General features: G+C 37.5%; 1 protein-coding gene across 4 annotated transcripts in view; it reads right to left on the reverse strand.

Moving 5' to 3' along the window:
• hdac9b (histone deacetylase 9b) overlaps window positions 1-18,286 on the reverse strand; it is a 36,402-nt gene extending 18,116 nt beyond the window's left edge. For 2 of the 4 annotated variants that reach the window (XM_060870477.1, XM_060870481.1), the window contains exons 1-2: window positions 18,128-18,286; window positions 17,196-17,318 (exon numbers count right to left, since the gene is read on the reverse strand). In XM_060870477.1, coding sequence (XP_060726460.1) covers window positions 17,196-17,318; window positions 18,128-18,143 — 139 coding nt within the window. In that variant the 5' untranslated portion in view covers window positions 18,144-18,286. Of the gene's footprint in view, window positions 1-3,192; window positions 3,803-17,195; window positions 17,319-18,127 lie in introns of those variants that run through there. The other 2 variants (XM_060870476.1, XM_060870480.1) reach the window with 2 other exon arrangements.
• Between the last annotated feature and the right edge of the window lie 8,711 nt (window positions 18,287-26,997).

The following is a 26,997-nucleotide window of genomic DNA, read 5'->3' on the forward strand; positions in this document are numbered from 1 at the left end:
GGTAACAACTCTCTGTACACTCTTAAAAATAAAGGCTTTTTCAAGCAGCTCTTTGAATAGTTGAGGATTTATTCCATTCTCGAAGGATTTAACTTAGAATTCTCTCTAAAACCCTTTGGTGTAGAATATTTATGAATTCACGTAAAGAGACAACAAAATAATCGATATTTGTAGATTCGACCTTCTAATAATGTACATTATGTGGAAAAACTTGCCCAGTAACGAATCACTCAGCAGTTTCCACTAGGTCAGTTACATCTTATTTTTTTCCCCAATCATCCAATATAATTAAACCCTCCAAAACAGAAAAAAAAACATTCTCCAACAGTCTATACATCTTTAGAAACAAATCAAAATTCGGTCTAAATCTAGATACCCGAGCCTCATTTAAGTGCCATACTGCTCTCATATAAGATGCAGCACTGAAAGATATTTTCCTGCCTGTCTGAGATGGATGCTGGAACACTTATTAAAGATGACAATATGCTGTGCTGCAAGCAGGTTTAAAACAGCAGCACCACTAAACTTTCAGCTAAAGCTCACGTACTATAGGATATATGTATTATATTCTTGACTATAAAATATATACCTCCAAGGAGCTGTACTGTTGTCACAATATATAGGATAAAAGGGGGAAAGCAGGAATTTGTGTATTCTATTTACATACACATGCTTGATCTTGATCTGGCTCCTGGCACAAATTTAAGACTTTAAGCTTTATAATCTTTGTTTTTTTTTTTTACTAGGTTATAAGCACTAATGTGAAATAATTAATCCGTCAATGGAACAAAGCTCAATTATTAATACCCAGGTATTTATAGGATGTCTGATTTAGAATGAATAAAGATTTTTGTCTTTATTGTCTTTAACCATCTCTCCATTATAGTCATAGGGTAATAATGAAGCTTAGAAAACAAGTCACACCAGTTAAACTGTCACTGACACCACAAACACGGGTATCACAAATCTATCAACAGTGATGTGTGAAAGGCATGTGTCAAAGAACATTGAGCATCTAAAGTGAAGCACGGAGAAGGGAGTGAAACAGACCGATCTTGTCATCTTAAATATCATCACAGGTACTTCAAGATGAAAGAGATATGTCATTATCAGTGGTCTGGAAAGAACAGAATCTAACTTAACTAAAAAAATTAAAAAAAACATGTCAAATGACTAGAAAGGACACTGTTGTGAAAAATTAAGTGGCCCTTCTTCCTGTTTTCTCTCTCTCTCTCTTTCTCTCTCTCTTTTTTTTTTTTTTTTTTAGAAATAAAACCCACTCTTGCCCAGCATCAAATTACAGGAAGTCATAAGTTTAATATGCTTCAATAGTAATTTTCCTCCGACTGTAATGGAGGGCTGTCAGAGTCGTGTTTTTATTTTCTACTCTTTGATGCAGCTGAGTGTCTTCAACTTATAGAGAGTGTTTTCATTAGAATATTAATTAGCGTGGATTTGCTCCTCATTCAACCGCATCAGAGTCACAGAAGCTGAGTGGGAGAGATGGGGATAAAATAAAGAGTGACTGATTTTTGCAATCCAACACAGTACTGCATCCAACTGATTATGCTTTCTTGTAATTTAAAGCACTAGAAGGTTTTTAAAACGCTTTTTTTTTTTTTTTTTTTTTGTGTGATGACTGTTTCTTTGTCATTTTACCTCAAGCAGAGACCAGGCTGTTAGGCTGTTGCTTTCACTATGACAGCATAATTACTACTAACAATACTGAGTGGATGGAATGCTAGAAAGATAAAAATGACCATCTTGGTGCATGTTGTAAGAGAATGAATAAAATTACAGAGAGGGAAACTCAAAATTCAAGTCGTTCTCAAGCGGAAGCACAAGATAGTTCATTTCTCGATAACAACACATCATTTGCATACCACTTGAGACCAAATAAAAAAGAATACTATAAAAAAAGAAATACTATTAATATATGTTCCAGTGTATAGTTATATTAGGAGCGTTTTGAGATGGAATGATAACAGATGAAGTGGTGCCTAATCTTAGCACCCTAATGCCAGAAGTTGAAAATAACATGGCTAAAAATAGCTGACCCACAGTCTAAGCAACAGCCTGCTGCGTGCAAGAGCCTATTAAACCACATACATACGCATAAGTATGCACGTATCACGCTATATATGCTTTCTCAAAGCTTTTACTTATCCTAAGCTAATACTGAATTAGGCTACCTGAAGGATTTAAGGTTAATATCCTCAGGCTTTTTTTAGACCCATGTCTCATTTTAGAGTTCAGCCTTACTGACCCAAATCGTTTAGTTCAGCCGTACAACAGGTTTTTTTGAGCCTCATCGAGGATGACAACTTGTTTCTCTGGCAGGATTTTTTTGGAACTATAGGCATGGTATATTTGAGCAGTTTACATGTATTGCATTAACCTAAATGTCTATTGTGTTGTGCAATAAACATTGTGATGTTTCTAAAATGAGCAGCACGTTTTAAGCTAAGGTACAAGCTTTTTTTTTCACGTTTTAAGCTAAGATCTGTAATAACTCAGGCTTCTGTGAAGTTGCACTTGACCTCCTGAATAAATAAAAAAAATAGAAATAAACAAACATATTGCAGTGTTATATTGTAAATTTCCCAGAACTCTTTAGCAGCCTTCTAAACATCTGTAAATGTGAACAAAAATAGAGAAATAAGTGATGTTATCTAAAAAGTGATGAAAAACTTCATGCCATGATGTCAGCAAAAGACCCAGCTCCATAATAGACCTGCACATTGTCTTTGACAAATATCAGAAGTAACATGCTTTTCATGTCGACTGTATTTCTGTCAGTCTGTTTCCTGTCTCTGCTTCAGTGCCCCTGCACAAGCTATAGCTCTTAATACACTTTACTGTTTACCACACTGCATGTCATTACAGTTCAGCACTATTACTAGACAACATTGCATGCCTCGTTTATTCTATTTATAACAAATCGGTGTTATATCTTAAACAGAGATCCTATTCCTGGATACGAGTCAGATGCAGGACAGCTCCACAAGCAAGACAGACACGCAGTGCACATGCCATTAAGCACATGACAGGGGCAGTACCTGTTAATCCAGCAACTAGTCATACTGCTGTTGTTGATACAAGTTTTTAAGAGCTCCACTTACAGGAAGTGTAGAAGTAGAGAGTGCATGCTTTTCAGAGAAAAAGAGAGCGAGAGAGAGAATTGAAAATCACCTGAGTTGTTAACGTTGTGCATGTCACTGTTGTGAGGTTCCTGAGGCAGCCGGAGTTTGCCAAAGCTGTCGCTGGAGAAGTAGGAGTCACCCTCGTAAATGGTCTGTAGCATACTCCAGTCAGCGGCACATTGCCTGCCCTACTCTTTCTGTCACACTAGCAGCCCTTCCTTGTCCTCTCTCTCTCTCTCTCTCTCTCTCTCTCGCGCTCTCTCTCTCACTCTCTCTCTGAGGAGACCACAAGCACTCGCTTCTGCCTCCTCCTCACTGGTGACACTACGTGAGAAAGACAACTCCTCCCTTGGTAACACAAACAGTTCCTCCCCTGCTATCTTCTTTGCTCCCTTTCACCTCTCCTCCACGCGTCAAGGAATCAGCAGGAGGGCTTCACCATCTCCTGCTGGAGCACTTCAGAAAAGGGTTTATCCGTTTACTTTTTAGTGGTTTAAGTCTTCTCCTGTCCTCTCCTCTGCTTTTCCCTGCAAAATGGCTGAACCAAAGACCATTCACTGCATCTGTGGAGTTGCATGTCAAACAGTCAGCTGTGTTCTGATTTTCATTTCTCTTTCTTTTCTCGTCTCCTCTCTCTCTATAGCTCTGTCTGGTTCAGAGCAGCTTACTGTAGAAAGGAGGAGGTTCATTTGCATGTGAATCAACAGTGGCATGGCCCACAGGTGACAGAAATAGAACAATGGCCAGCCCTGGCTATAAATAGATCAGGCGAGGCTCAGGGATTGGAGCGGCATTGATGCATTTAAAAATACCACACCAAACACAGCTGTGGCCCCTCGTATTTCTGCCAGAAGGCATGTCTCTCTCTCTTTCACTCTCTTATTCTATCACTCTCCTTTTTTTTTTTCTATTTTCTTCCCTCTCTACAGTTCCCTCTGGCCTCCTTAAAAAGACACACAACCCGCTTTCTTGAGAGATAAATATAATTTGTCTGCATTTTGCTTGACATTTGGCTCCTTTATGCAGCTGTGCTGTGACGTTCACATGGATTATGTGCAGAAACTTAGACCGTATTGAGGGCATATTTAGCATAGCAGAAAACAAGCCTTTTTGCTGTTGCTATTTGCAAATCATGAACAAACTTTAAATTATTTTCTATATTATCTCTGTTACTTCTCTGTATCTATTGATTAAAAAACCTACAGCAGGATGATTTTTTTTTTTTGATAATTGCTTAAACCTGGCCTTGTTTGTTAACCCATAAAACTACATCAATCAAAGCCAGATCTCTTACTTCCAAAACTAAACACCGTCCAGTTTGTTTTACTGTGTAGTCACTGTCTATTTCAATAAAATGAATAACCCAATAAAAATAAGCTGAAAGCAAAATTGGTAAACATTTGACAAGTTGGAAATGAAGTCAAACTTTGCTTAAATGTCCAACCTAATACATCTAAGATCATGGGGTAAACTGGGCTTTTGTCTAAACCTCAATCATTTTTAAAGCTTTCTCATGAACAAATAGACAAAGTGTTCTTGTACAATTTACTATATTATTGTACAACTGTGATAGTCATAACACATTCATTAAGCATTATGTACAGCCAAATGTAAGCGAAGCTTCATGACGAAGTTATCATTTGTCTGAATACAAGGCATAAGGCTCAGAAATGTGTTTATTTTGTTGAGCAATTTAGAGCTCAAATAATTAGAGTAGAATAGATGAGAGATAAGCATCTCAAAGCAGCCCTAAAAAGAATACAGAAAGCAGGATGTTAGTATTTACAATGTAAATTGATCATTTTTCAGTCCTATTTTAGTAAAAACAGTGCTGTCACATTCCAACAGATTGGGGTTAGAGGGGATTGATGCTATGTTATTTGTGGTTTTTCAGCTGGACAGACAGTTTATGCTCTCATCATTTTGCTACACCAAAGAACACAAAAGTGCACTTAAGATTATTTGTCAAATATAATAATACGTTTCCTTTGGAACTAGTGGAGAATTTCTATTTGCTCATTTCCTTGCTGTGTACAAATGGCAAAGTTGTGACCGTGACCCCGCGATCTGTAGCCTGTCACAATTATCCACAATAGAACCATGCTTGCATACAGTACATATCCTTCCATTCTATTTCTTTTTGTTCTGAACTACCAGTGTGGTTTCCTGTAGAAAGACTGAAGGCCGTATATCAGAGTCATCACAAGGGATTCTAACATGTTTTGCACTTCAGCAGAGAGTGACACACAACATTCATATAGAATGTAGTGCTAATATTACACGATCGTCAAAAAACACTTGATACTGCCTTTATATTTAGAATGAAAGAAAACATAATTGTGCTGTCACTTATACAAATACATTATAATCATTGCTTAGCCTCACTCTGGTTTTAACAAAGCAGAAGAGTCCAGTCTTATCCTCAAAGGGTCAGTGTGGGATGTTTTTGTTCTAATCAATTAGGAACTACAGCTTTGTAGATAAGATTGGAAACTCTTAGAACAAAGGATCTGCCATGATATGTTGTCTCTGGGGCTGAGAGGTTTTAGGGCCTTGATAAGGGATCAAAAGCTCAAAGGTTTAATACCTATGCCAATACTAACAAGCTAATACTGTTCTGAATAACAGTGAGATAAAATTGCTCAAATATTGTATTTCTCCACTGAGAGCGAGACCTGCTCAAGGATGAGAATAAATCAGTGTTCTGATACTGATAACTGTTACGGAAAAGTGTCACTCAACAATTTGATACAGCTCTCTGTTGAAGGGGTAGTCACTCAGAGAAATCACCAAAAATGATCATTTAAATGATGCTTCTGTTTGAGCTGCCCAGCTATAATGTGCACAGAATGCCATTTAATGGAATACAATGCCTACTGAACTGCTATCACATAACCATTAGGCTTACCCCAATATTGCGCTCCTAAAAGCGCACAAACAGCAGGATGTCCCATTTTAAACACCATTATCATGTAATTTATGCAATAATGCACATGATTTCCCTAGTCTTACACACAGGCAAATATATATATGTATATATATATATATATATATATATATATATATATATATATATAGATATATAGAGAGAGAGAGAGAGAGAGAGAGAGAGATAGAGAGAGAGAAAATAGAAAACATACTGTAGAAAATGCTACCACATACACCTTCAGCCTTATAGCCTGAAGCATAGTGCATCTTCATCTGCATTCAAAGGCAGTAGGATGCAGCTTCAACTGGCTGATACTACTCTGATCCACAAATTCACAATGAGAGGCTATCTGCTCTCTCAGCTAGAGTTATCATTTAGAGAATGAGAAGCAGCCACTAAGAGAAGATCAGGGTCAATATGTGAGGCAGCTATACTATCTTCTCACTGAGTTGTCGAGTTGTTATATGTTACAAATTCTGATTATTAGAATTATGAATGATTATTAGATAAAGAAATGCTCAATGCTAACAATACGCTTCAACGACCCGTTCTAAGGACACAGTGAGCCATGGTGAGAATAGTAGAGTTTACTACGATTACTGTCACGCAAGGTGTTTGCCACCGAACATATTGTTATGTTGACAGTGCAAACATAACAATAGGAAAATTAGAAGGAATCAAAGGATAGAATGTTATACATGATAAGTCTAATTCAACTCTTTATAAAGAATGGAAAGAAGGGTGTGACATATCAGGGACCTTTTAAAGGCTGCACATGTGAGGTCGCTTTGTACTTGTACTCAACAAGGAAGCAAGCAAACAGAAAAACGGCACCTGTTTTGGAAATAGAAACCAATCTGGTCTTCTGGAACGAAAAGTGATGATCAATACACCCGGATTAAGATAGTCTCAAGTAGTCAGACCTTTAGACTGAGTGCAAAAAGTCCATTTCAGCATTTATTAGCCAAGGACTGCCCAAGAAGGTGTCTGACTGACATATAAAGCACCAATCACAGATCATTTTGTTGAGTTTAGGGGCACAAAGTTGTAAAGTCGATGTCCCTCCAATAACAGACAACTAGTGTGCAACTATAGATTTTAAGAATGTTATGTAAATGAGTCTATTCTGTAAACTACACATAATTTGGAAATTCTAGTGTTTAGCTGATCCTCATAAGTACTCATTGTCACCTACATACTGTAGATGTAAGCACAATGTCTTTCTTTTTCCATGAGGGAAGTAGAGCATTAGGATGGGTTTGTTTCAGGCAGAAATCTTGTAGAATCCAACCAATCAGGTGACGACGAAGTGTTTTAAATTTGTGTGCCAAGTTATTCATTTATTCTTTGTTACATGCTGATTTATATGGTTATTATAGTGGCAGCTTAAGCTAGTATAAAGATTTACTCTTTACTGTATGTCCCACAATATGATTGTCGTTGTCTGTAAATGACACATTTCCCTGCATATATAATATATGATATAATGGCTAAAAACAAATCAAATCAGGTGGTTGAATTCAAGATGGTTAACAATGAAAAATTCTAAGAAAATACTGACACTAGTGGACTAGGTAGAAATAAAAGTACTACAATTTCTACAAGCTCTGAGTTTCTACATTTAGATGAGCCATTAAGCATCGCTGTAGTGTGTGACATGACAGAAATTTTTTTGCTGAACATGGACAATACAAAACGGGGCTCTGGTTCGAATCGAGATTCAGTATGTTGTAATAGTAATATCTAGTATCCAATATCCATACTTAAATAAATTGTATTCTGTAGTATAATCATCATTCGTGAAACCAAACACAGACAAATCCCTCATGTGACTAAGGCCAGCTTGATCGTGGTTAATGATTATTCAGCGCTAATGTCTCCAGCACCTGTTAGCATGTTGGAGCATCAGTAGCGTCAGTGCAGGCGTATTCAGGATCACGATTCTAGCAATTCTCACTAGTTGAGTGCCCAAGCCCTCCATCTGTCCAAACACTAGAACACTAGCTCACAAAGTGTGGTGCTCACACTGTGCTTTCTACACAGCAATAACTTCATCAGGCTCCATTAAGTTAGAGAAGGAAAGTACTTTGTGTGTGTGTGGGTTTTTTTTTTGTACATGCTAATACATGCTGATCTATATGTAGACAAAAATTCCATGTAAGAAAACACGCAATATAGTAAAGATGAGTTGAATAACAGCACAAATACATGTTTGAGACTGAAATATTCTTGACCATGCTTTTATAGCAGCTGTCTAGACCAGATGCACTGGAACAGAACTAGAGGAGACATAACCTTTGTGTTAATGTCATAAATATGAATATTCAAGAAGTGCTTAGCATTTCACTTAAGGGTAATATCCCTATGCATGTACCGAACTGCATATTAAAAGAACTCATTCAAATGTGTGTGGTGTATATTAGCTTGCTTGCAATGAAGATAAAGGGTTTGTGCAAAATAGAAAATGACTAGCCAATTAAGCCATTAATCCTCAGGCCCAGTCAGCAAATCAAGATTTGTATTCTACTACACAATTCACAATTCCTATTAGTGTCCCTATACTTCTGGAGTAAGTCATAATAAATTTACAATCACAGGGTTATTTCAGTAGCAAAACGGAACAACCAGGGACTATAAGGGGTTAAAAAGCAGCAAAAATAGCAAATGCTTATCTGCTAATCAGATGTAACGAAAGGTGTACTGTTTATTTCAGGATTTACAATCCTCTGTGTACCATTTTCAGCTTAGAAACTGATTTGGCTACACAACTCACAGTTCTTGCTCTTTATTAACTTGTATATTTATATTTCCCTTTCAAATCTTGGTTACTTTACTAAAATTAGAATATTGTGTGTGAGTGTGTGTGTGTGTGTGTGTTTTGGGATAGCAAGCAGTCTTGATGGGCTGTAAAGAGGTTGAAGAGCCTGTTATAGCTTTCCTGCGTCAGAGGTGGCCTTTGTTCACTGTAGTCCTATTAAACAATTTAAGTGTGAGCGTCAGTGTGCCAGCTGGTGCCGCTCTCGATCCCTCAGGTTAACTCATCACAGCCCCCAAGAGCCCCTCCTTATCCTTTCCAAATTTAAATACAAGACAATTGTAGGGTGATAAAGAGGACATGAGAGATATGCATCATGGAAAGGACACTGTAATTCATCTTGGGTCTCATTATGTGAAAGTAAAAAAGAAATCTTGACTCGATTTTTAATCTCATACTTGATCAGAAAATGTCTTCACTATAAAAGAGGATGTTATTCTCACACTTTCAGCGCTCAGGCCATGTTATGGGGTGAGTGCTGTAGGTCTGATGCACTTTGGTGCACAATTACACAGTAACACCCACACACACTTTCAGAACATTAGAGGTATTTTTCTTAGGAAACCAAATGCCAAGATTATTCCCTCCATAAAAGCTCAGCACATTTTGTTTTCATAAAATGTCCTAATATCAACCCATCGAAAGGCCATGTTGCATTAGACATCCTCAGGGTGCTAAAATATTGCTCTTTGGCTAATTAGATCAAACTAGAGAGCGAGAATTTCTCTCCATTGAAGATGACCAATCTGTGTGGGAGAGAATGTGTCAGCATCAAGGTCTGCTCACTTGTTTTTCTTCACATTACAGAGTCGCTCTAGCCATCGCTTCGGCTCTAATTTTACCCTGAAGGCTTTGTAGACAGAAATAATTGGAATAAGAACCTTTTCATGAGTGATTGTGTAATGTACATGTGTGCTTGTGTGGGTGTGAATACCTCTAATTTTCTAGTTACATGTGCATACGTAAATGAGTGTATTGTTTCTGTAGAATTTCATCATGTGTCTTTGGGGTGGCGATGGCAGATGTGCAGCTTTCAGCACAGATGGTGATAGCAAGGCAACCCAGGTCTGAATACCTGGTTACAGGTGCATCCCAGTTTTCTTTTTGAACATTAGCATGGCTTATGATGCAGCATTTCATGCTGTGGCATCATTAAAATGTTTTCCCCTGATACCTGGAGATACACAGGCTAGCAATTCCTCCTGCCCCTAAACACACTTGCATCAGTTCTCCCTCACCGTTTCCCTGCATGTGTGAAATAATCCCCATTCCCAAATCAGTTTCATCTCGCATTACTCACTCCCCATTTCAGCCACCCCTCCTTCCAATTGGCCCACACAGACAGAGAGCAACCTAGGTCGTAGCCCATAGTGTAATTCTGCCATTTCAGCCCAGCATCGTTCTCCTTCGGCCACTCAGCCAGCCTCGTAAAAGCACAAAGGCACCAGTGCTGCAAACCGCACGTCCAAACCCAATTAGTGCCTCCATCTGGCTACATTATGGGAGTGGCTTTCCGTTCTAATGATCTAGCAGTGGAGCTTTATTAGGTTATACTGTCTGGCCCCTGTTGGTATTTCCTGCAAGATGTTTGGGGTGAGTTGGAAAGCACTTTACAGGTCGGATCAAATAATGCACAGAAAGCACTTTTTTCAGATGCTGCACTAATGATATGTCGGAATATTTGCAAAGATGTTATGGAAATCTAGGACAATTATGTAACACAAAGGAAACTTTTTGATGCACCTAGGCTGCCTGGTCTACCTTAGCCGAGTAGATCCTTCAGCTTTGTATCTGAATCAAAGTCAGTGATGAGCACTGATTAGATTTTGTCACTTCTCAGCTTGTTAGCCAAACCATTATAGAACACTAATGTCTGTTAATGATGTGTGATCAGAGGTTGAGTTCTGACAGCATTGCTAAGTTTGGTTTGAGACAAGCTAATCCTATGCATTGTTTTTCTATCCATTTTATCTTTAGTCACTGATACTTGTAGGAATTTAGAGGCAAAAGTGGTGGCAGTAGTGGACCAGTGATTAAAGGGCCTGGACTGCTGATCAGAAAGCAGTGAGAATGCCATTGTATATGTGTGTGAGTGTATTGATCAGGCTCTATATATAGCACCAGAGTGACTGTGGTGTCACTGTGGGGATGCGGCCAGTTCAAAATTTTTTAGCGATCAATCTGTCCCACCACTGGAGCACATTGATCTCTCAGATCTCTTCTGTGACATTTGAAAAAAAAAATGAAAGAGCATATTTCCATGATTCTAGAGGGCTTGGTGCTGTTTCTTAAACACACTGAGCTCACCGTCACTGTGCTGATACTAGTACATGATGGCATGCAGCCAAACAGGTCAGCTATGGAATGACAAGTCATTGGAATGACGAGTCAGAGAAACACTGGGAAATCTAGAACATTTTTTAAATATAGATATAATCAGTATATCAGGTCTGTTACCATGTAGAGTCTTTCAGGTTGCTAAAGGGTTTTTTGATTCCAGTTCATTTTCACAGCTTAATACAGGAGGCTATAAATATGACCTGAGAATAAAAGTAGAGAACAGCATATTAATATAATTAAATTCACCTCATTCAGCTGAGACCTTGTCCATGTGGCCAAAGACAACCTGCAGTGCTGATTTAATAAGATCTCATTTCTATAGCTCGCTGCCAAGTTAGCTCTCCAACTTAATCTGTAGTCTTATCACATGATAATCTCTATATCTATTGATTGTCAACCATACACACACACACATACACACATGCACACACACAAACACACACACACGCACAGACACACACACACATACACGCACACACACACATACACGCACACACATGCACGCAAGCACACACACACACACAGATACACACACACACACATACACACACACACAGATGCACACACACATACAAACACATACACACACACATTACTTTTTATATCTTTTATCTTACATACCTCCATTTAATTTAAAGTAATAAAAAGTATGCCTTTATCTACCACTAATATCAGCTCATTCAAATCCAGTATTATTCAGTTGAAGCATTGTTTAGGAACTAATATGAGTTATTCAGTAATAATTAATAAGAACTAAGTAGTAAGTATATATATATATATATATATATATATATATATATATATATATATATATATATATATATATATATATACATATATATATATATTGTCTCACATGTTAGAAATTCTGTTGACATGGTCATTTTTATATAACTAGCAGCTTTGTTTCAGTGTCAGGGCCAGCCAAATGTAACATTACAAACCAAGAAAAACAAGCTCACACACACACACACACACACACACACACACACACACACACACACACACACACACACACACACACACACACACACACAGAGGCCTCATAATGATATCTGATATGGTTCAGGTTAAATTCCTTGTAATGCTGTCCTGTATGAAAAGTCTGTCATAATGTCTTTATGCTGGACCTCATTATAATTTGATAAGTTACTGTCTTGGAATGTGATTTTGTCTGTAATAGTACCTGTTGTCATTAATAAATCTTAATCTAACAAAATATTTGATTTAATAATAGCTCATTTGACGGTTATCGAATCTCCTGATGTAATATAATATTTAATTAAATTCTCAATTAATAAAATCTTTCTATAACAACAGTAGAATATTAAAAAGGATTTCCCAAATGTAATGGGGAAAAAAATTCTTACACCAGATTTATCATTTGGCTTATTATGGCTTCCTTTACTGCACCGAAAGTAAAAGTAAAGAATGTCCTAATACAATATTTATGTATTCTTTGCCACACAGTGTCAGGAGTGCCTGTGAAAAACACAATGTGTTCCTGCCCAGGGCTGGTTTGCGCTCTAGTTGTGTGTAGAGATCACCAGGTACTCTGCAGTACCAGCATAAAACCTGTATTTATTTACTACTTTTTAATTAGTCAGATCTCTCTCTAATCAATCAATCTCTCTAACTGAGGCTTTACTCATATCTTCAACAATGTCAAGACAAAGTCCTCAGAGGATGCTGTAATCTATTCTGTCTCTTCGTTTCCACCTCATCCAAGAAGGATTCATGGTCCTGACAAATAGTACACACAAGCACATATCCATGTGCACCACACATACTCAAACACTGTATCACACACAGCACACACACATACATAACCTTTGGTTATATATCCTCCACCACGCTGAGCAAGTGGCCCTCTTGTGGGAGTTCCAGGTCATTTGTTTTAATCGCCAATCCAGATCTCTCTGAAGAGCATACCATAGATCATAGGTCAAGTCACACAGATGTTGAAAAAACATTCTGTGCTTCGTTCTCCTGTGGTGAAGTCGTACCACAAGTCACCAGTGCACACTTGTTTATCAGCTATCCACCCCTCCCTTCGGCCTTTATACCATTTGGCCTGCCAGAGTAACAGCCTGCAGACAAATGTCTCAGCTAAAATCCTGGCAGTGAAGTGTTGAAAAAAGCCATCAGATCTGTTACAAAGAAGCGGGTTGTTGTCACATTCTTTAGCTTGTTATGCAAGCCTTGATATACATAAAGTGTTTAAAGCAACTAAAATAGGAACTATCGAGATGACCTGAAGAACATTTCACTTGGCTTTATTTACCTTGTGTTTAGGTACATCTTCAAAATGCAGACCTCTACTTTCATCCCAGATCCAGTTGAGCTTTACAACTTATCTACAGTAATGTCAATCACATTACACCATAAACCTCTTTCTGGCTCCAGACTGCAAAAGAAAAGATAAACAACCAAAGCAAAGAGTCTGACACTGACTATCCTGCCATTTCCTAATAAACAGTGTAAGAGACTCAAACTGTAAAGCGTGTACTATATGTATATGTGGCCAAAGTAGTGTTGCCATGTCCAAGACTTAAATAGTGCTCAGTGATCAAAGAGAGAGAGAGAGAGAGAGAGAGAGCGAGAGAGAGAGAGAGAGAGAGAGAGAGAAGGACATGGCAGCAGCTTGAATCAGGCCTGTAATCAGTCTGCGGATGTTGTGTGAGAGAGCGAGAGAGAGCTTTGTATTCACTTTCAAATATATACCATACTGAACATCACAAGGTTGTCAGATTTGTGTGACAAAAAAAAAATTAGAAACTTCAGTAGTCAATACAATTCTCACCTAAGTCCTTCTTTATTACTTAAGTAAAATCATACAGTATAGACTTATGAATCTATATTAACATCATGTTCTTTAACACAGTTCTTTCAAAAAGCCACAAAAATTTTCACGTCTATCGCGTTATCACGTTTTATATATATATATATATATATATATGAGGGTGAGAGTTGGGTGTTAGATTATTACCAGTAAGCTAAAAATGTTTTTAATGCAAAATATTAAAATGTAGTGGAGTAACATGTGATGTGGTATCTTATAGATACTTTATATATATATATATATATATATATATATATATATATATATATATATATATATATATATATATATATATATATATGTAGTATGTATGTATATATATATATGTATGTATCTATATATATATATATATATGTGTATATGTATATATATTTATATGTACATGTAGATGTGAAGAAGGTTTGCTTTCGTTCATATTTAAAATAAATAAAATAAAATAAAAAAGGACATATTGCTAACAGACAGAAACAGAGTAGAAGAATTCTTGCTAATTGGCTGTGTATCCTGTGTAACCTAACTTGGTCTCACTGGATTCCACAGAGTATATCTAATGTGGGTGTAATTGCTCTGCATGTTTGTTCTGCTCATTTCATGCCTCTCTGTCCTCAGCCTTTACCATAACTCACTTAACAGCTTAAAAGAAGACCAGGGCAGGTGCACTGGAGATGAAAGCCTAGAACAAACGTTTGTCCAGTCATTGAGCGAGATGACCTTGGCCCTAAAGACGATGGCACTCAGGCGGTCACACCTTCAGTGCCTGTTTCTCCAATCAGATGCTTAATAGCTGTACCTCCTGGCTCAGAAATGATGGCACAAAAGAGTCATTGTAAATGTGGCCTAGAGCAAAACATATCCATTTGGCCAGCATTTTTGTTCATGCTTCATTTTATTATTGCATGATATAATTCTGCTAGAGTGTTAAGGCAATAAAAACCAAAACTTCAAAAAGCAATCATTTCAGTCAAATGGATTACGTAAAAATCTAAATCACCCTAAATCATAGGGCAAAATGTGTCATGGTTTGATGAAACCAAGGTAGAACATTTTGGCCATAATAGCAAACTTATGGTGAAGCATGGTGGTGGCAGCATCATGTAATAAAGCTTTTGTTCAGCTTGAACTGGGGCTCCAGTCGACAGGGAGGGAATTACAGATGGCTCCAAATTCCAATCTATTTTTGGTACAATACCTGCAGGCCTCTGTCGGACAGCTGAAGATAAAGAAAGATTTCACCATCCAACATGACAAGGACCCAAATCACAAACACAAGTCAACAAAGGAATGGCTTCAAAAGATCAATGTTTTAGAATTGGCCAGATTCTAATTCATATCAAAAACCTGGGAAATTACGTGAAGAGGGCTGTGCACAGATCACTTTGCATTTTCATAGCTTAGAGGAATTTGTCTGTACAACATACTAAAAAACAAAAAGCCTTAACTGGGCTGACAAATTCCAAAGAACAAACCAACATGTGTAAGAAAATAACAGAGACATTGAAACGAAAAATTGACACATTTATTCCACTAAAGGAGCCTGTGTGGTTATCCTCTATCCTCTAAAGATCAAGTTTCAGCTTTCTGCTTTTTCATTGTTGAACTGAAAGATTCGGTTTATGTTGGAAAAACATGCTATTTTTCCTATTCACACATCATTACCATCTCTGCTGTGGGTTAGGATCGGCTAATCTGAGTTGTCAAGGAACTTTAAGGTGAACATTTTTAAAACCATTATTCATCCTAAAATAAATTATTCAAGTATCACTTAAATTTTACTTACAGTGCACGTCACTTTAATGAGTACTTAAAGCAAAGAGTATCTCCTGCAGCATTAAGTCTTTGACAGCATTAAGTATGCCTTCAAAGTAAGTCCTTTGAGACTATGTTTTATATTCTACACCTGTATAATAATAAAATATATTTTTGCATTTTGTCGAATTGAAGACATTACAAAAAAAAACTGTAGGATGTATATGTATATCTCTTCTTCAAGACTGTGAAATAGTCAATGCAAAAAAAAACTTTATGAGCGATTCCTTTCAGGGATTGGATATAGCCGCTGTATCAACATACTGCTATTGAAATTCAGGTGGCTTTAAAGCATCTGAAGTGGTTGCTTAGAGACAACAGTGCTGCGTCACATCTAGGATGGCCCTCACTAAGGAACACAATAATGCTCTCTCCATCGCAGGCTGCCTGATCTCCAATCAGATTGGAGTTGGAGCTAAAATTAGTCAACAGGGTCATGAGTTTTCCCTGAGCTCATATGAAGTGTATTAGCCTCCTTTCTGTAGAACAGCAAAAGAAAGAAGTCATTGATTTGAAAATGGTCTTATAATAATGGTATTATTCGTAAACAGAAAAATGTGTTTAAATGGAGGATAGGGGAAAAAAAGCAAGAGTAGCAAATACTCAGTAATGGTGAAACAGCTGACTTCCCAAACATCCACAGTTGAATTTCATATAATGCTCAATCATGCGTCAGTCTGCACAACAGTGACTCATCACATCACTCTCACCTCATTTCTGAGAAATCAGCGCAGGTTTTAGGCACACTACAAAAGCAATCCTCTTTTTAGAGTCAAAAACAGGAAGCTCCCTAAAGCCACCTCATAAAAATACCATTTGGAAAGGCTTGCTCAGAAATGTCAGCATTTCCTCTTTTAGACTATCACACTTCCCTGTCCAAGTTTCCCTCTAAAAAGGAACACAAATAACTTTAAAGCTCTTTCAAACAAATAAGAAAAAGGAAGTAGACATTGGTAATATAGTCTTCTGCACAGAATGATTTAAAATCACATTGTCACACTAGTTGGGGCCTAAAAGTGCATAGATAAGTGACAGAAATGGAACTCAATAAAGAATAAATAAATGACAATAAAATGAACAAGTGAATGAATGAATGAATGAATGAAAGAATGAACTTACGAACCTTAGCCACCAAAACCCGCTGATAGCATCTCTGTGATACTGTGTATCATGTAATATTAGCAATCTCACCTCAAAATCCATTTTATTCGTTCGTTATGGATCTATCCGTGAGTAAAATACACAATCTGAAGCATATCTCAGTCTTAGTGCTATAATAGGACTACGTCACATGTGCAGTGTTTGGACCACAACCAGTACCATTTCTCCAGTGTGATCCAGCTGGCAGAGAGTGAGGGTAGACGTGTCTCCACCTTATTACTGCTACATCAGATTGTGTCCTTCGCAGAGGCCTGTGCTCCACATATTTCTGTTCTCCTTTATCTAAACACACAAATGAGACACAGAACAAGTTTCAAGATCATGTATACAAGCTGGTTTAGTAGGTTTCAACTTTATGTAAATAGCTCGAAGTAAAAAAAATTCAAGACCTTCTACAGATTCGGTTAATACAGATACATTACATGGATTTCATTCTTTTTTAAATATTGTATATATATGGCTATATTATAAGTCATTTTTACATTTTTTACATTTTCTTACGATTTTTACATTTCTGAAATTTCTACTGATAGAACACATTAAATTAGGACATAATTTATAGACTTGTTTTAGCGTTATTTAGGTTTGGTTTAAAACCTTTCATGGGTCCAGATAATAAACTATCAGTATGACTATCAAAATTCCACAATAAACCACTCTAAATATGTATTATAAATAGAATAATATAAAAAAGTAAAAATAAATAATAAACATGGACAGACCCCTGTGGTTCCCTGGACAAAACAGACGTATGTTGCCCATAATTCATTAATTTTTTGGGGTGAAATTTTAATTTTATGTTTTTTTTAGGATCTGATGTTTGCATCAGCTCCACTTAATAGCTTGCTGTTTGCATAATACATTTTATATGAACATATTGCTGTGGATTAAATTTTGTACTCGGTTTCACTTCTCTCTATCTACTACTTATATGTTTATCTGACTGTCTGTTATCTACTCAGTTAACTCAGTATACTCAGTTCACATTATCAATAGGAAGAAATGTATTTATATATATATATTATATAATTATTATATATACGTAAATGATGTAAAAGACAAAAAAAGTCAAAATCCCGTGGACGACTTACCATCCTTCTTCCTCATGGCAGCCGTATACCAAGTCAGTGTCCCTTGGAGTGAAATGCTTCACTTCTCATTTCAGCATTATGAACTCAAAAGGTCATGCTTTCAAACCACACATGCTCTGTCACAACTCAGCCATGCAGCAAGTCACGCAGTAGATTCCAGAGGAAGTGACTATCCTGTGAGCATATGGTGGATCAGGTTTTTTTTTTTTTTTTTTTTGTTAAAAAGGTTTATATGCGAAAGTTTAGTAATTCCCTTTTTCCACAGCCTTATGGTGAGTTGACAGATCTGAAACACTAGCCATGTGGAGAGTGAGTCATAATCTGCCTCTCACTCACTACACGTTCACTAACTCACACTTAAGAGTGTCACAGCCCACCATGCTAATGCGAGGATATTCAGAGATATTTGATCAAGAATCCCTAGAAATACTAGTTCATTTCTTTTCATCGGTTTTCATCCCAGAAACTCACTACATGGCCGAAAGTGTATGGACACCCGTTCATCAAACCCGTGTGTCGTTTTTGAACATCCTTTTTCCAAACTCATTCCTCCTTTGTCATTATAATAACCTCTAATCTTCTGGAAAGGCTTTCAACTAGATTTTGGAGGTCAGGCAGTAATGTTGGGTGAGGATTGATGCTGAAGTGTAGTCAGTGATCCAGTTGATCGGATCTCCCTGCTGGATACTTGAGTTCTTCCACTCCAATCTTAACACACCATGTCTTCATGGAGCCCATTGTTTTGCACAGGGGCATTGTCATGCTGGAACAGGTTTGAAACTCTTAATTCTAGTGAAGAGAAATTGTACCTCTACATCCTATACAACTGTGTGCTTCCAACTTTGTACCAACATTTTTGGAAGAACCACATACTGTATGGGTGTGATGATCAGGTGTCCACAAAGTTTTGGCCAGTTTGAGCTTTATTTTATTCTTTTTGTTCATAATTAGCATATACATCATTACGATAAAGTTAGATTTTTTTTTAAAGCATTTTATTAAGCCAGAGAATTACCTACTAAGCTAACTACAGTTTAGTCTTACTGATTTACTATCAGCACACAGGCGATCTATTCCAGTTTGCGTTGACATTTTATGGTTTATTGGGGTTTGTTTTGACAATCATGTCCTTTGTAATAGCATTTGAATTTAGTTTTATGTCATTTGGCAGATGACCATATCCCGGGTGACTTACAGAACTTACTTTGACTTACTTTGAAGTCTCTATCAATAAATACATCATGATACTGGGTCACTAGGTCATGGACTAAAAACACCATCAGTCTAAAAGCTCTTTTGGGGAGGAAACATAGCGAGAAAAGCACACAGACAACACCAGTTTGTATTGTCTAGTTTAAGATCCGTAGGACTTTAGATGTTGTTTGAAGACAAATAGATATTAGGTGGCTCTTTCACCTAGTTACCACAACAGAGACAAATCTTGATGCCTACTTACTTTTGCTAAAGGATCAGGGGGATAAATGTATCATTAAAAGTATATCAGTAGCTTATTGCTCTGTTGTGGAACAAAGCATAACATCACAGCATGCAGGATATTTTCACTCTAGATCAACCTGATGTTTTTTCCATGATGTGCAATGCCAAAAATTCCCTGGATTGTATTTCTCTCTAAGGTTAATCAGCTCTATGTCATCTGAGTATGTGAAATATTTTCACCTATCAGCATTTTGTATTTCTCTGACCTGCATGTTCTCTTCCCGGCTAGCATAAGCAGGATTTTTGGTGTACCAAAGGAATAGCATGTGACAATTAGTGTACAAATTACAAGAATAGCCAGACCTGTACATAATAGTGTTTATTTGTCAGAAACTGATCTTGGTGGTTGGTAAATTTGGTAAGCTTGTAAATTATTAACACTAAAATAAAAATGCAAGACTGCATTTATGATTTGTTGTAGTTACAGCCTTCCCCTAGCTCAGATCAGGTTATTTTAATGTCAAGAGATTCTTACTTTAAAATACTTTAGGTACATTCTTAAGATACAATCACATACAATGATTTTATTGCAGCAGGTTGCCAATTTCTGTATTGCGTAGTCATGCATAGGTGTTCTTACTACTGGTTGCCATAGTAATAACGTTAATCTGGGATCATCTGCAACATTTGATATGAGATAAAGGAGAACTATGTGTTCTTTGCCATGGATCACGTGAAACGAAATGAAAATGAAACGATGTGAACACAGAATTAGAGACTACAACAACTGTTCTCTTTTTCCTGAGCAAGTAGCTAACAAGCTACAGATTAGCTAGGATTTACTATAGAACCATGATAAAACATTCTACAAAATGTTCATCTGAAACAAAACTGCATGTCTACACACCACAAATAATAATGATGTTGATTCATATTAAATATTCTTGAAATATAGTCTGGAAATAAAGTTTTTTGACAGGCTTGGCTGCTGAAAAATGATGCATTCAGAATATGATCATGGAAATTGATCCTCTGATTCCCCCCCCCAAAAAAAAAAAAAAAAACACTCAGTATCTCACAAACTCACATATCAGGCTAAAGAACACAGCTGCATAGATAACATCAACTTTAACCTGAAACATTAAAGACATGAAATTGTAATTAGGTGCTGAAAACTAAATAGCAACGCTGTGTTGAAATTTCTGCACGATATTTTAAGCAAAAATAAGCAAATAACTAATCTTTAACTTCCATTACTGATGTGCTTTGTGTGCTTTTGTGATTATTGGCTAAGGTTCAGGACTGATCTCTCGGCTCTGTGCATGAGTCCCATTAATGTCTGGCGCGTGTTGACTCAGAAGTCTGTTCTTCATGTCTTTATCTCTAATCAAGAGCTTTTTGTGTCTATGTCACTGCTAGCTGCATTTCTCTCATGAAAATTCTGCATTCCTGTCCCTCAGTCCCGAAGCTTACTCCTACTCCCTCGTTTAGTTTGATGTCTCAGTGGGTCCACAAGAAGCATAAATGAAATAAATCTGATCAGCACACATTCCATTCCATCCTCAATCATGCAGCATTTTTGTCTCGTTGTAAAAAGAGCGCGAGTGGTGTAATGAATGGCGTAGTTTATTGCGCTGAGGACATGTTGGAGGAGTGGGAGGGAGGGTTTGCTGGTTTGTGCAGGTGGAGGAATGCCACAGTAGTGTTTATTCTGGCTCCGCATTGTGTCTGGAGCAGACTTTCCGGCTGAGGCTAAACATTTCCCCACGGCCTTTTTGTGCACTGTAGGAGTTGCAACTCGTTATCATAGTACTGGCTGGTCAGTGCTGGTTCTGGTTCTACGTTAGTGCCAAGAAATTGTTGAGCTCAACTACTAGAAGTGCTAAAGGCAAAAGAAAATCCTACTAAAAATCCATCCACCCCTATTTTTTATCCTATACAGAGTCACAGAGAGTCGTGGGGATGTGCTAGCCTACTGGTTAAGGTGCTGGACTATCAATTGGAAGGTTGTGAGTTCAATCCCAGGTCCACTGAGCTACCACTGCTGGGCCCCTGAGCAAGGCTCTTAACGCTCAGTTGTATAAAATGAGATAAAAATGTAAGTCACTCTGGATAAGGGTGTCTGCGAAATGTAAATGAGTTTATTCTTTTACTTGAGGCACAAGATGGGGGACACCCTGGACAGGGGGCCAAACAACAGAGGGCACAATCTCACACACTACAGAAAATTTAGAGAAGCAAACCCTGCTGTGGGTACATGTCTTTAGTCTAAGGGAGGAAACTACAGTACCTGGAGGGAACCCCTGAATCCCAGGTAGAAAATACATCCTCACAAATACACACACAGGGAGGAGGTGTGAATTGAACCCCTAACCCTGGAGGTGTGAGGCAAACATGCTAAGACATGCTACAACATGAATATGCTACAAAATTAATTTATTTTTTCTTTATTTTTAAATCAATCATCTAACACTTTATAGAATTATGAAACCAGTCAATTTTATGTTTTTTAAAGAAACAGTGAACAAAGAGTTGAAATGGTGAGAACACACACACACACACACACACACACACACACACACACACCAGTTGCTCACACTTTAAGTTGGACATCAGGAAGTGGAATACTGCCCCCTTCTGTCTGAAGCATGAACAGAACACAGGTTTACTTACATGCTAGTGAACTTCAAAAACAGCTCAATTTTATTTATCAACCATAAAAGAACATTTCACAGAATTCTAACACACAGTTCAGTTTAATAATATAAATGACATGTCAGCCAGGGGAACACCAGCCATCTAACTACTGATAGCTACTGGGTTAGCAGGAGAACAGGGACACTTTTATCTCTCCAGAAGGTGGATGGACACACTATTAGCTCCAATTTTATGCAGATTTGTCATTGTCATAAATCCCCAGCTGTTGGAGATATTCACAATTTCATGTGTCACTTCAAAGGCATTCTTTTTGGTCTCGTGCTCCTCTGCAGATCTGCTTGAACTGTATATAAATGTCTTCACACCGCATCAGGAACAGCCTGCTCATCCCCTTCTTCTGAACAATGGAGGCCCTGTGTTTTGCCTCACATGTGCAACGTGGTAGTCAAAGGTGTCTTCTGATACACTGGTGGAGTGAGTCATTAGTGTTCTGGTTTGATTCGTGTCTATTCTATTGGAGTAGCTGAGAAAGACATAGTGGTCTGTGGTCAGTCCGAGAGAGAGAGAGAGAGAGAGAGAGAGAGAGAGAGAGAGAGAGAGAGAGAGAGAGAGAGAGAGAGAGAGGGAGAGAGGGAGAGAGAGAGAGCGAGAGAGAGAGAGAGAGAGAGAGAGAGTCTATGATGTCTTCTTTCCAGCTGTTTGCTATTTCTCATAATGACAGCCTGGGAATCTCCCAAGTTGAAGTAAAGATTGTGAGATTGTAGCTCGTAGGTGTTTTTCCTCTACATTCTGTACACAACACTTCAGACAGTAAACAGGTGTCAAGTGTAGGGCAGGTACCCGATTTTTGCCTTTTATGGGTGAAAATGAATCACCACTGGGAGAGAAAACTAATACAGACACAACAAAGTTGTACAAAGTTGTTTCTTGAAGTTGTACACAATGACAGCCTAGTATTATTGCCTGGATTTAGGTCATAATCTGACATACATTGTACCACTCGACCTCTTTTCATTATACTGCTGAGTGTCTATATATATATATACATAAACATTTCCCAGCATTTAAACCCTGTGTGTGATTCATACCTACTGCATCATGGAACGTTTCACAGTTTAGCAGAATAATGGAAAAGTATTCTGATGACTTTCCAACCAGTATCCAAGATTAGTTATTCAGTCCATTTGTCAGACTGGAAAGCTTAAAAAACAAAAAGACAAATACAGATCTACAAAATACATATATTTCTAACAGGCAGGGAGCTTTTACTTTGGGAGGAAACAGGAGGAAACCCTCAAAACACATGGTGAACATGCAAACTCCATGCGGACATGGGGAGACAGGATTCAAACCCCAAACACTAAGCACCATGCATCATAAAACCTTTCATTAACCACTTGTATTTGTTTAGTATCTACAGTGAACAAACAGTAAATGTATGTAGAATAGTACTGAGAGTGTTGGATATAAATCTGAAGGTCAGTGTCTGAAAATGTCCAAACATTTTGTGATTCTCCTTCAGTAAAACCATAATGAAGACCATTAAAGGCTTAAGAACTAAATGTCCTGGTTTTTTGAGAATCCACGTATTAAGAGTAACACACTACCAGCCAGCAGTTAGTCATGGTTTCGGACTGACATGAGTTAAACTTACGCAACACTAGATATCCAGTGTTATTGCTGACTCCGGTCAAGAACGGCCTGTTTTAGTGTGGTTTGTGTTCCCTGTGGTTCCTCTTAGTCTAGTTGTGTCAGTCTTGTTTAATCACTCGGGTATTCCCAATAATCACCATGTTCAAATTCCCCGTCACATGCATCCATCCTATGTGCAAGATGATTATGTGCTTATGTGCAACCAAAACGTTGCCTTAAATTTGCAACTTAGAAGCAGTACACATATGGCAGAATGTTTATATGTTTTATGTAATAATACAATGACTGTGCTTAGGTACACAGGCTCCATAGTGAGACTCACAGGGTGCAAAAACACTGTTCTGAAAATGAATGTCGCGTAATGTTTAGTATGCTTCTGTGAGCAAACCACATGAACAAATCCTTCTTTCTTCCTGTTTCCTTTCACATGTCTTTCTTTCTTTCTGTTTCTCTTCTCGTGGATAAGGATGTGTGGCTTCCTTAGACTGAATTTCCTAATCATTACCCCAGGGAAAGAGATCTTAAAAATTAATTAATTAATTAATTAATTTAAAAAAACAGGAAAATGAAAGCACTTATCTGCATCAAGCTTGTCATTATGTGGTCCTTTAGTAAGTCTAGCTACTTACACAGAGCACAAAGGTAACATCTTTTCACATAGCATAAAGAAAGCAAATAGTCTAATAGTATATTGCGTCTAAGTGGAAATACTGCTCTATCCAGCTATTTTATAGTGAGCATCCCTGAAGCCATTAGAGGGAGCCACTGCACTTTAAACTGTGGTTATTTTGAGAAAATGTCAGCTTTACTATCATAAATAGTGAGACAGTGTACCCACAGGGCCAGACAGTCTTTTGACTACAATAACCACATCCTTCACTCATCTTTTTGCAGTAAACATATGACACTCATATGAAATCACATGAAAAGCCTAATCAAATTACAGTTGGAAGTCTCTGCGGCTCAGAAAGTGCTGTTCTTCCTGTTGGCACAGGAAACCGGTTCATAAGTCATCTTGGAGAAAGGCTAGACTGTCTAAAAGGCATTGTGAGGATGAACCATGTGTCAGTCTGAACAAAAACCCCAATGTTTACTGTGAGGCACACAGAGAGCTCATTCTAGCAAGTACTTCATTTTAGTTTCCCCCTTAAGACCAGCTCACAGCAAACAACTCTTTAATATCTATAAACGTAGAAGTGTAGGTTACTATATCAACAACAGTCCACTGCATAATTTGCCTGCAGCTGAATATATCTATTGTACGGCCATAAAGTGTTTACGTGCATAAGTTTAGTGGCTTAGGCGTAAGGCTTAGGCTTGTTCTCACAAACAGGTGTTTTAGTGATAACAGGAAGAGCAATAGCTTTCAGGATCATGTGAAATCCAAACCGTGCCAAATACATGAATAAGAGCACGGCTGCACACAATAAGAGCTCAATCTTCTGTTATATGATCTCGTCAGCTGGTGAAAAAGGTTTTGTAAAGATTTTTAGAGAATATCTCCATGACCAAATTGATAAAACTTTACTGCAACTGTACAAAAGGTGTATTATTAAGTTGAACCATGAGCAACACTCCAACAACCGTAGCACAAAGATTAAATCCATTTGTTTTTCAATAATTAAATAGGATCAATTTAAAATCATGCCATACACCGTATCGTCTAAATTTTTGTTGATTTATTTATTGAATGCAGCTATACTATTGAAGAAACCAAAGACTCGACATCTTTTCAGTCCGTTTTAATCTCAGTCGTATGGAAAGTACCGAGGTACGTGTAAAGCTATCGATAGCGTGTGTGACTGACAGAATACACATATACAACAAAACAATTGTTATATGCCGTTGAGGCTGATGGTTCAAAAGACAACTTTAAATCTGCTGAATGATGACAGATTGTTGGGAGTTGTGGGAAAGTGTAAAATGTGGAAAGTAATAGATTCATTGTGACAAACAGGGCTAGGACTGAGACTCAAGCACAAACATTTATATATAAATATTTACTTGTAATACAGAGTGTGAATAGCACACTCATACCCATATTTGCACTCAGGCATTTTTTAATGAACTCATCTTTCCCTCAGGTCTGTTTGGACCTACATCATCTAAAACCTTTAGGTTGGGAAGAACATTCCCGTGTTTCGTAGGGACGCACATTCTGAGAACATTATAGCTGATGAAAAAAAATAATCAAATTGAACAAAATAAAAACAAAAAATGAACATATTTACCAAGATCTTAAAATAAACAATTTAAATAAACGTTAATCAATTTTATTTATTGATCATGTAGATATGTAAGTTGTACAGACATAAGTTGTTAACAAATAAGGTCAATGAATTATTATTATTATTTAATTAATCAAATAAATTAATACAATATTAATATTAAATTAATATTTGCAGTCCAAATATAGTCTGTTCTTTTGAAGATTCAGTTTGGTGATTATGTTTCTGGTTGTATAGAGGGGCAGCCCAGTGGTGCAGCAGGTAACATCGCAGATTCACAGCTCCAGGGTCCTGGGTACGATCCTGAGCTTAGGTTAATGTTTGTGAGCTGTTTCATGCCTTTTCATGCTGTTTTCCGTGCCACCAAAAACATGCCAGTGGAGTATCTACTCTAAAATGTCCCTTTGTAGAAGTGGTGTCCGATCCTGAAAGTTTTCAGGCTCCAGACCAGGATAAAGCGATTAGTGATGACGAATATTTGTGTTACGAACGTTACGAATGCTACTGCTCACACAAGTCACCGACTGGGCTTGCAGATGCCTCTACAGAAGTGCTACATGTGTTAGCATGTTTTAACAACAGGTTTATTCAAAGTGCAAAAGATTGCAAAGTGTTAAATTACTGTAATAAAAAAAACTGCTAAGATGATTGTCAAATATATAGGATTCTCAGATTATCGTGATATTATCCTCTATCCAACTGCCAATGCATATTCATATAGACAGTCCTGAGGAAATAACAAATATACCCTGGTGAATGACTGGAAATTAACTTCCACTGTTTGTGTCAATGATTTAGAAGAAGCAGTGCAATTCTGCCACTAACAGTACAATGCTCAAAACCTCTTTCTGCTTAAAACGGTTACAATGCAAAATACTGCACAAGTGTGATTGT

The sequence above is a fragment of the Tachysurus vachellii genome, chromosome 5 (assembly GCF_030014155.1).
Source record: "Tachysurus vachellii isolate PV-2020 chromosome 5, HZAU_Pvac_v1, whole genome shotgun sequence".
Classification (NCBI taxonomy): domain Eukaryota; kingdom Metazoa; phylum Chordata; class Actinopteri; order Siluriformes; family Bagridae; genus Tachysurus; species Tachysurus vachellii.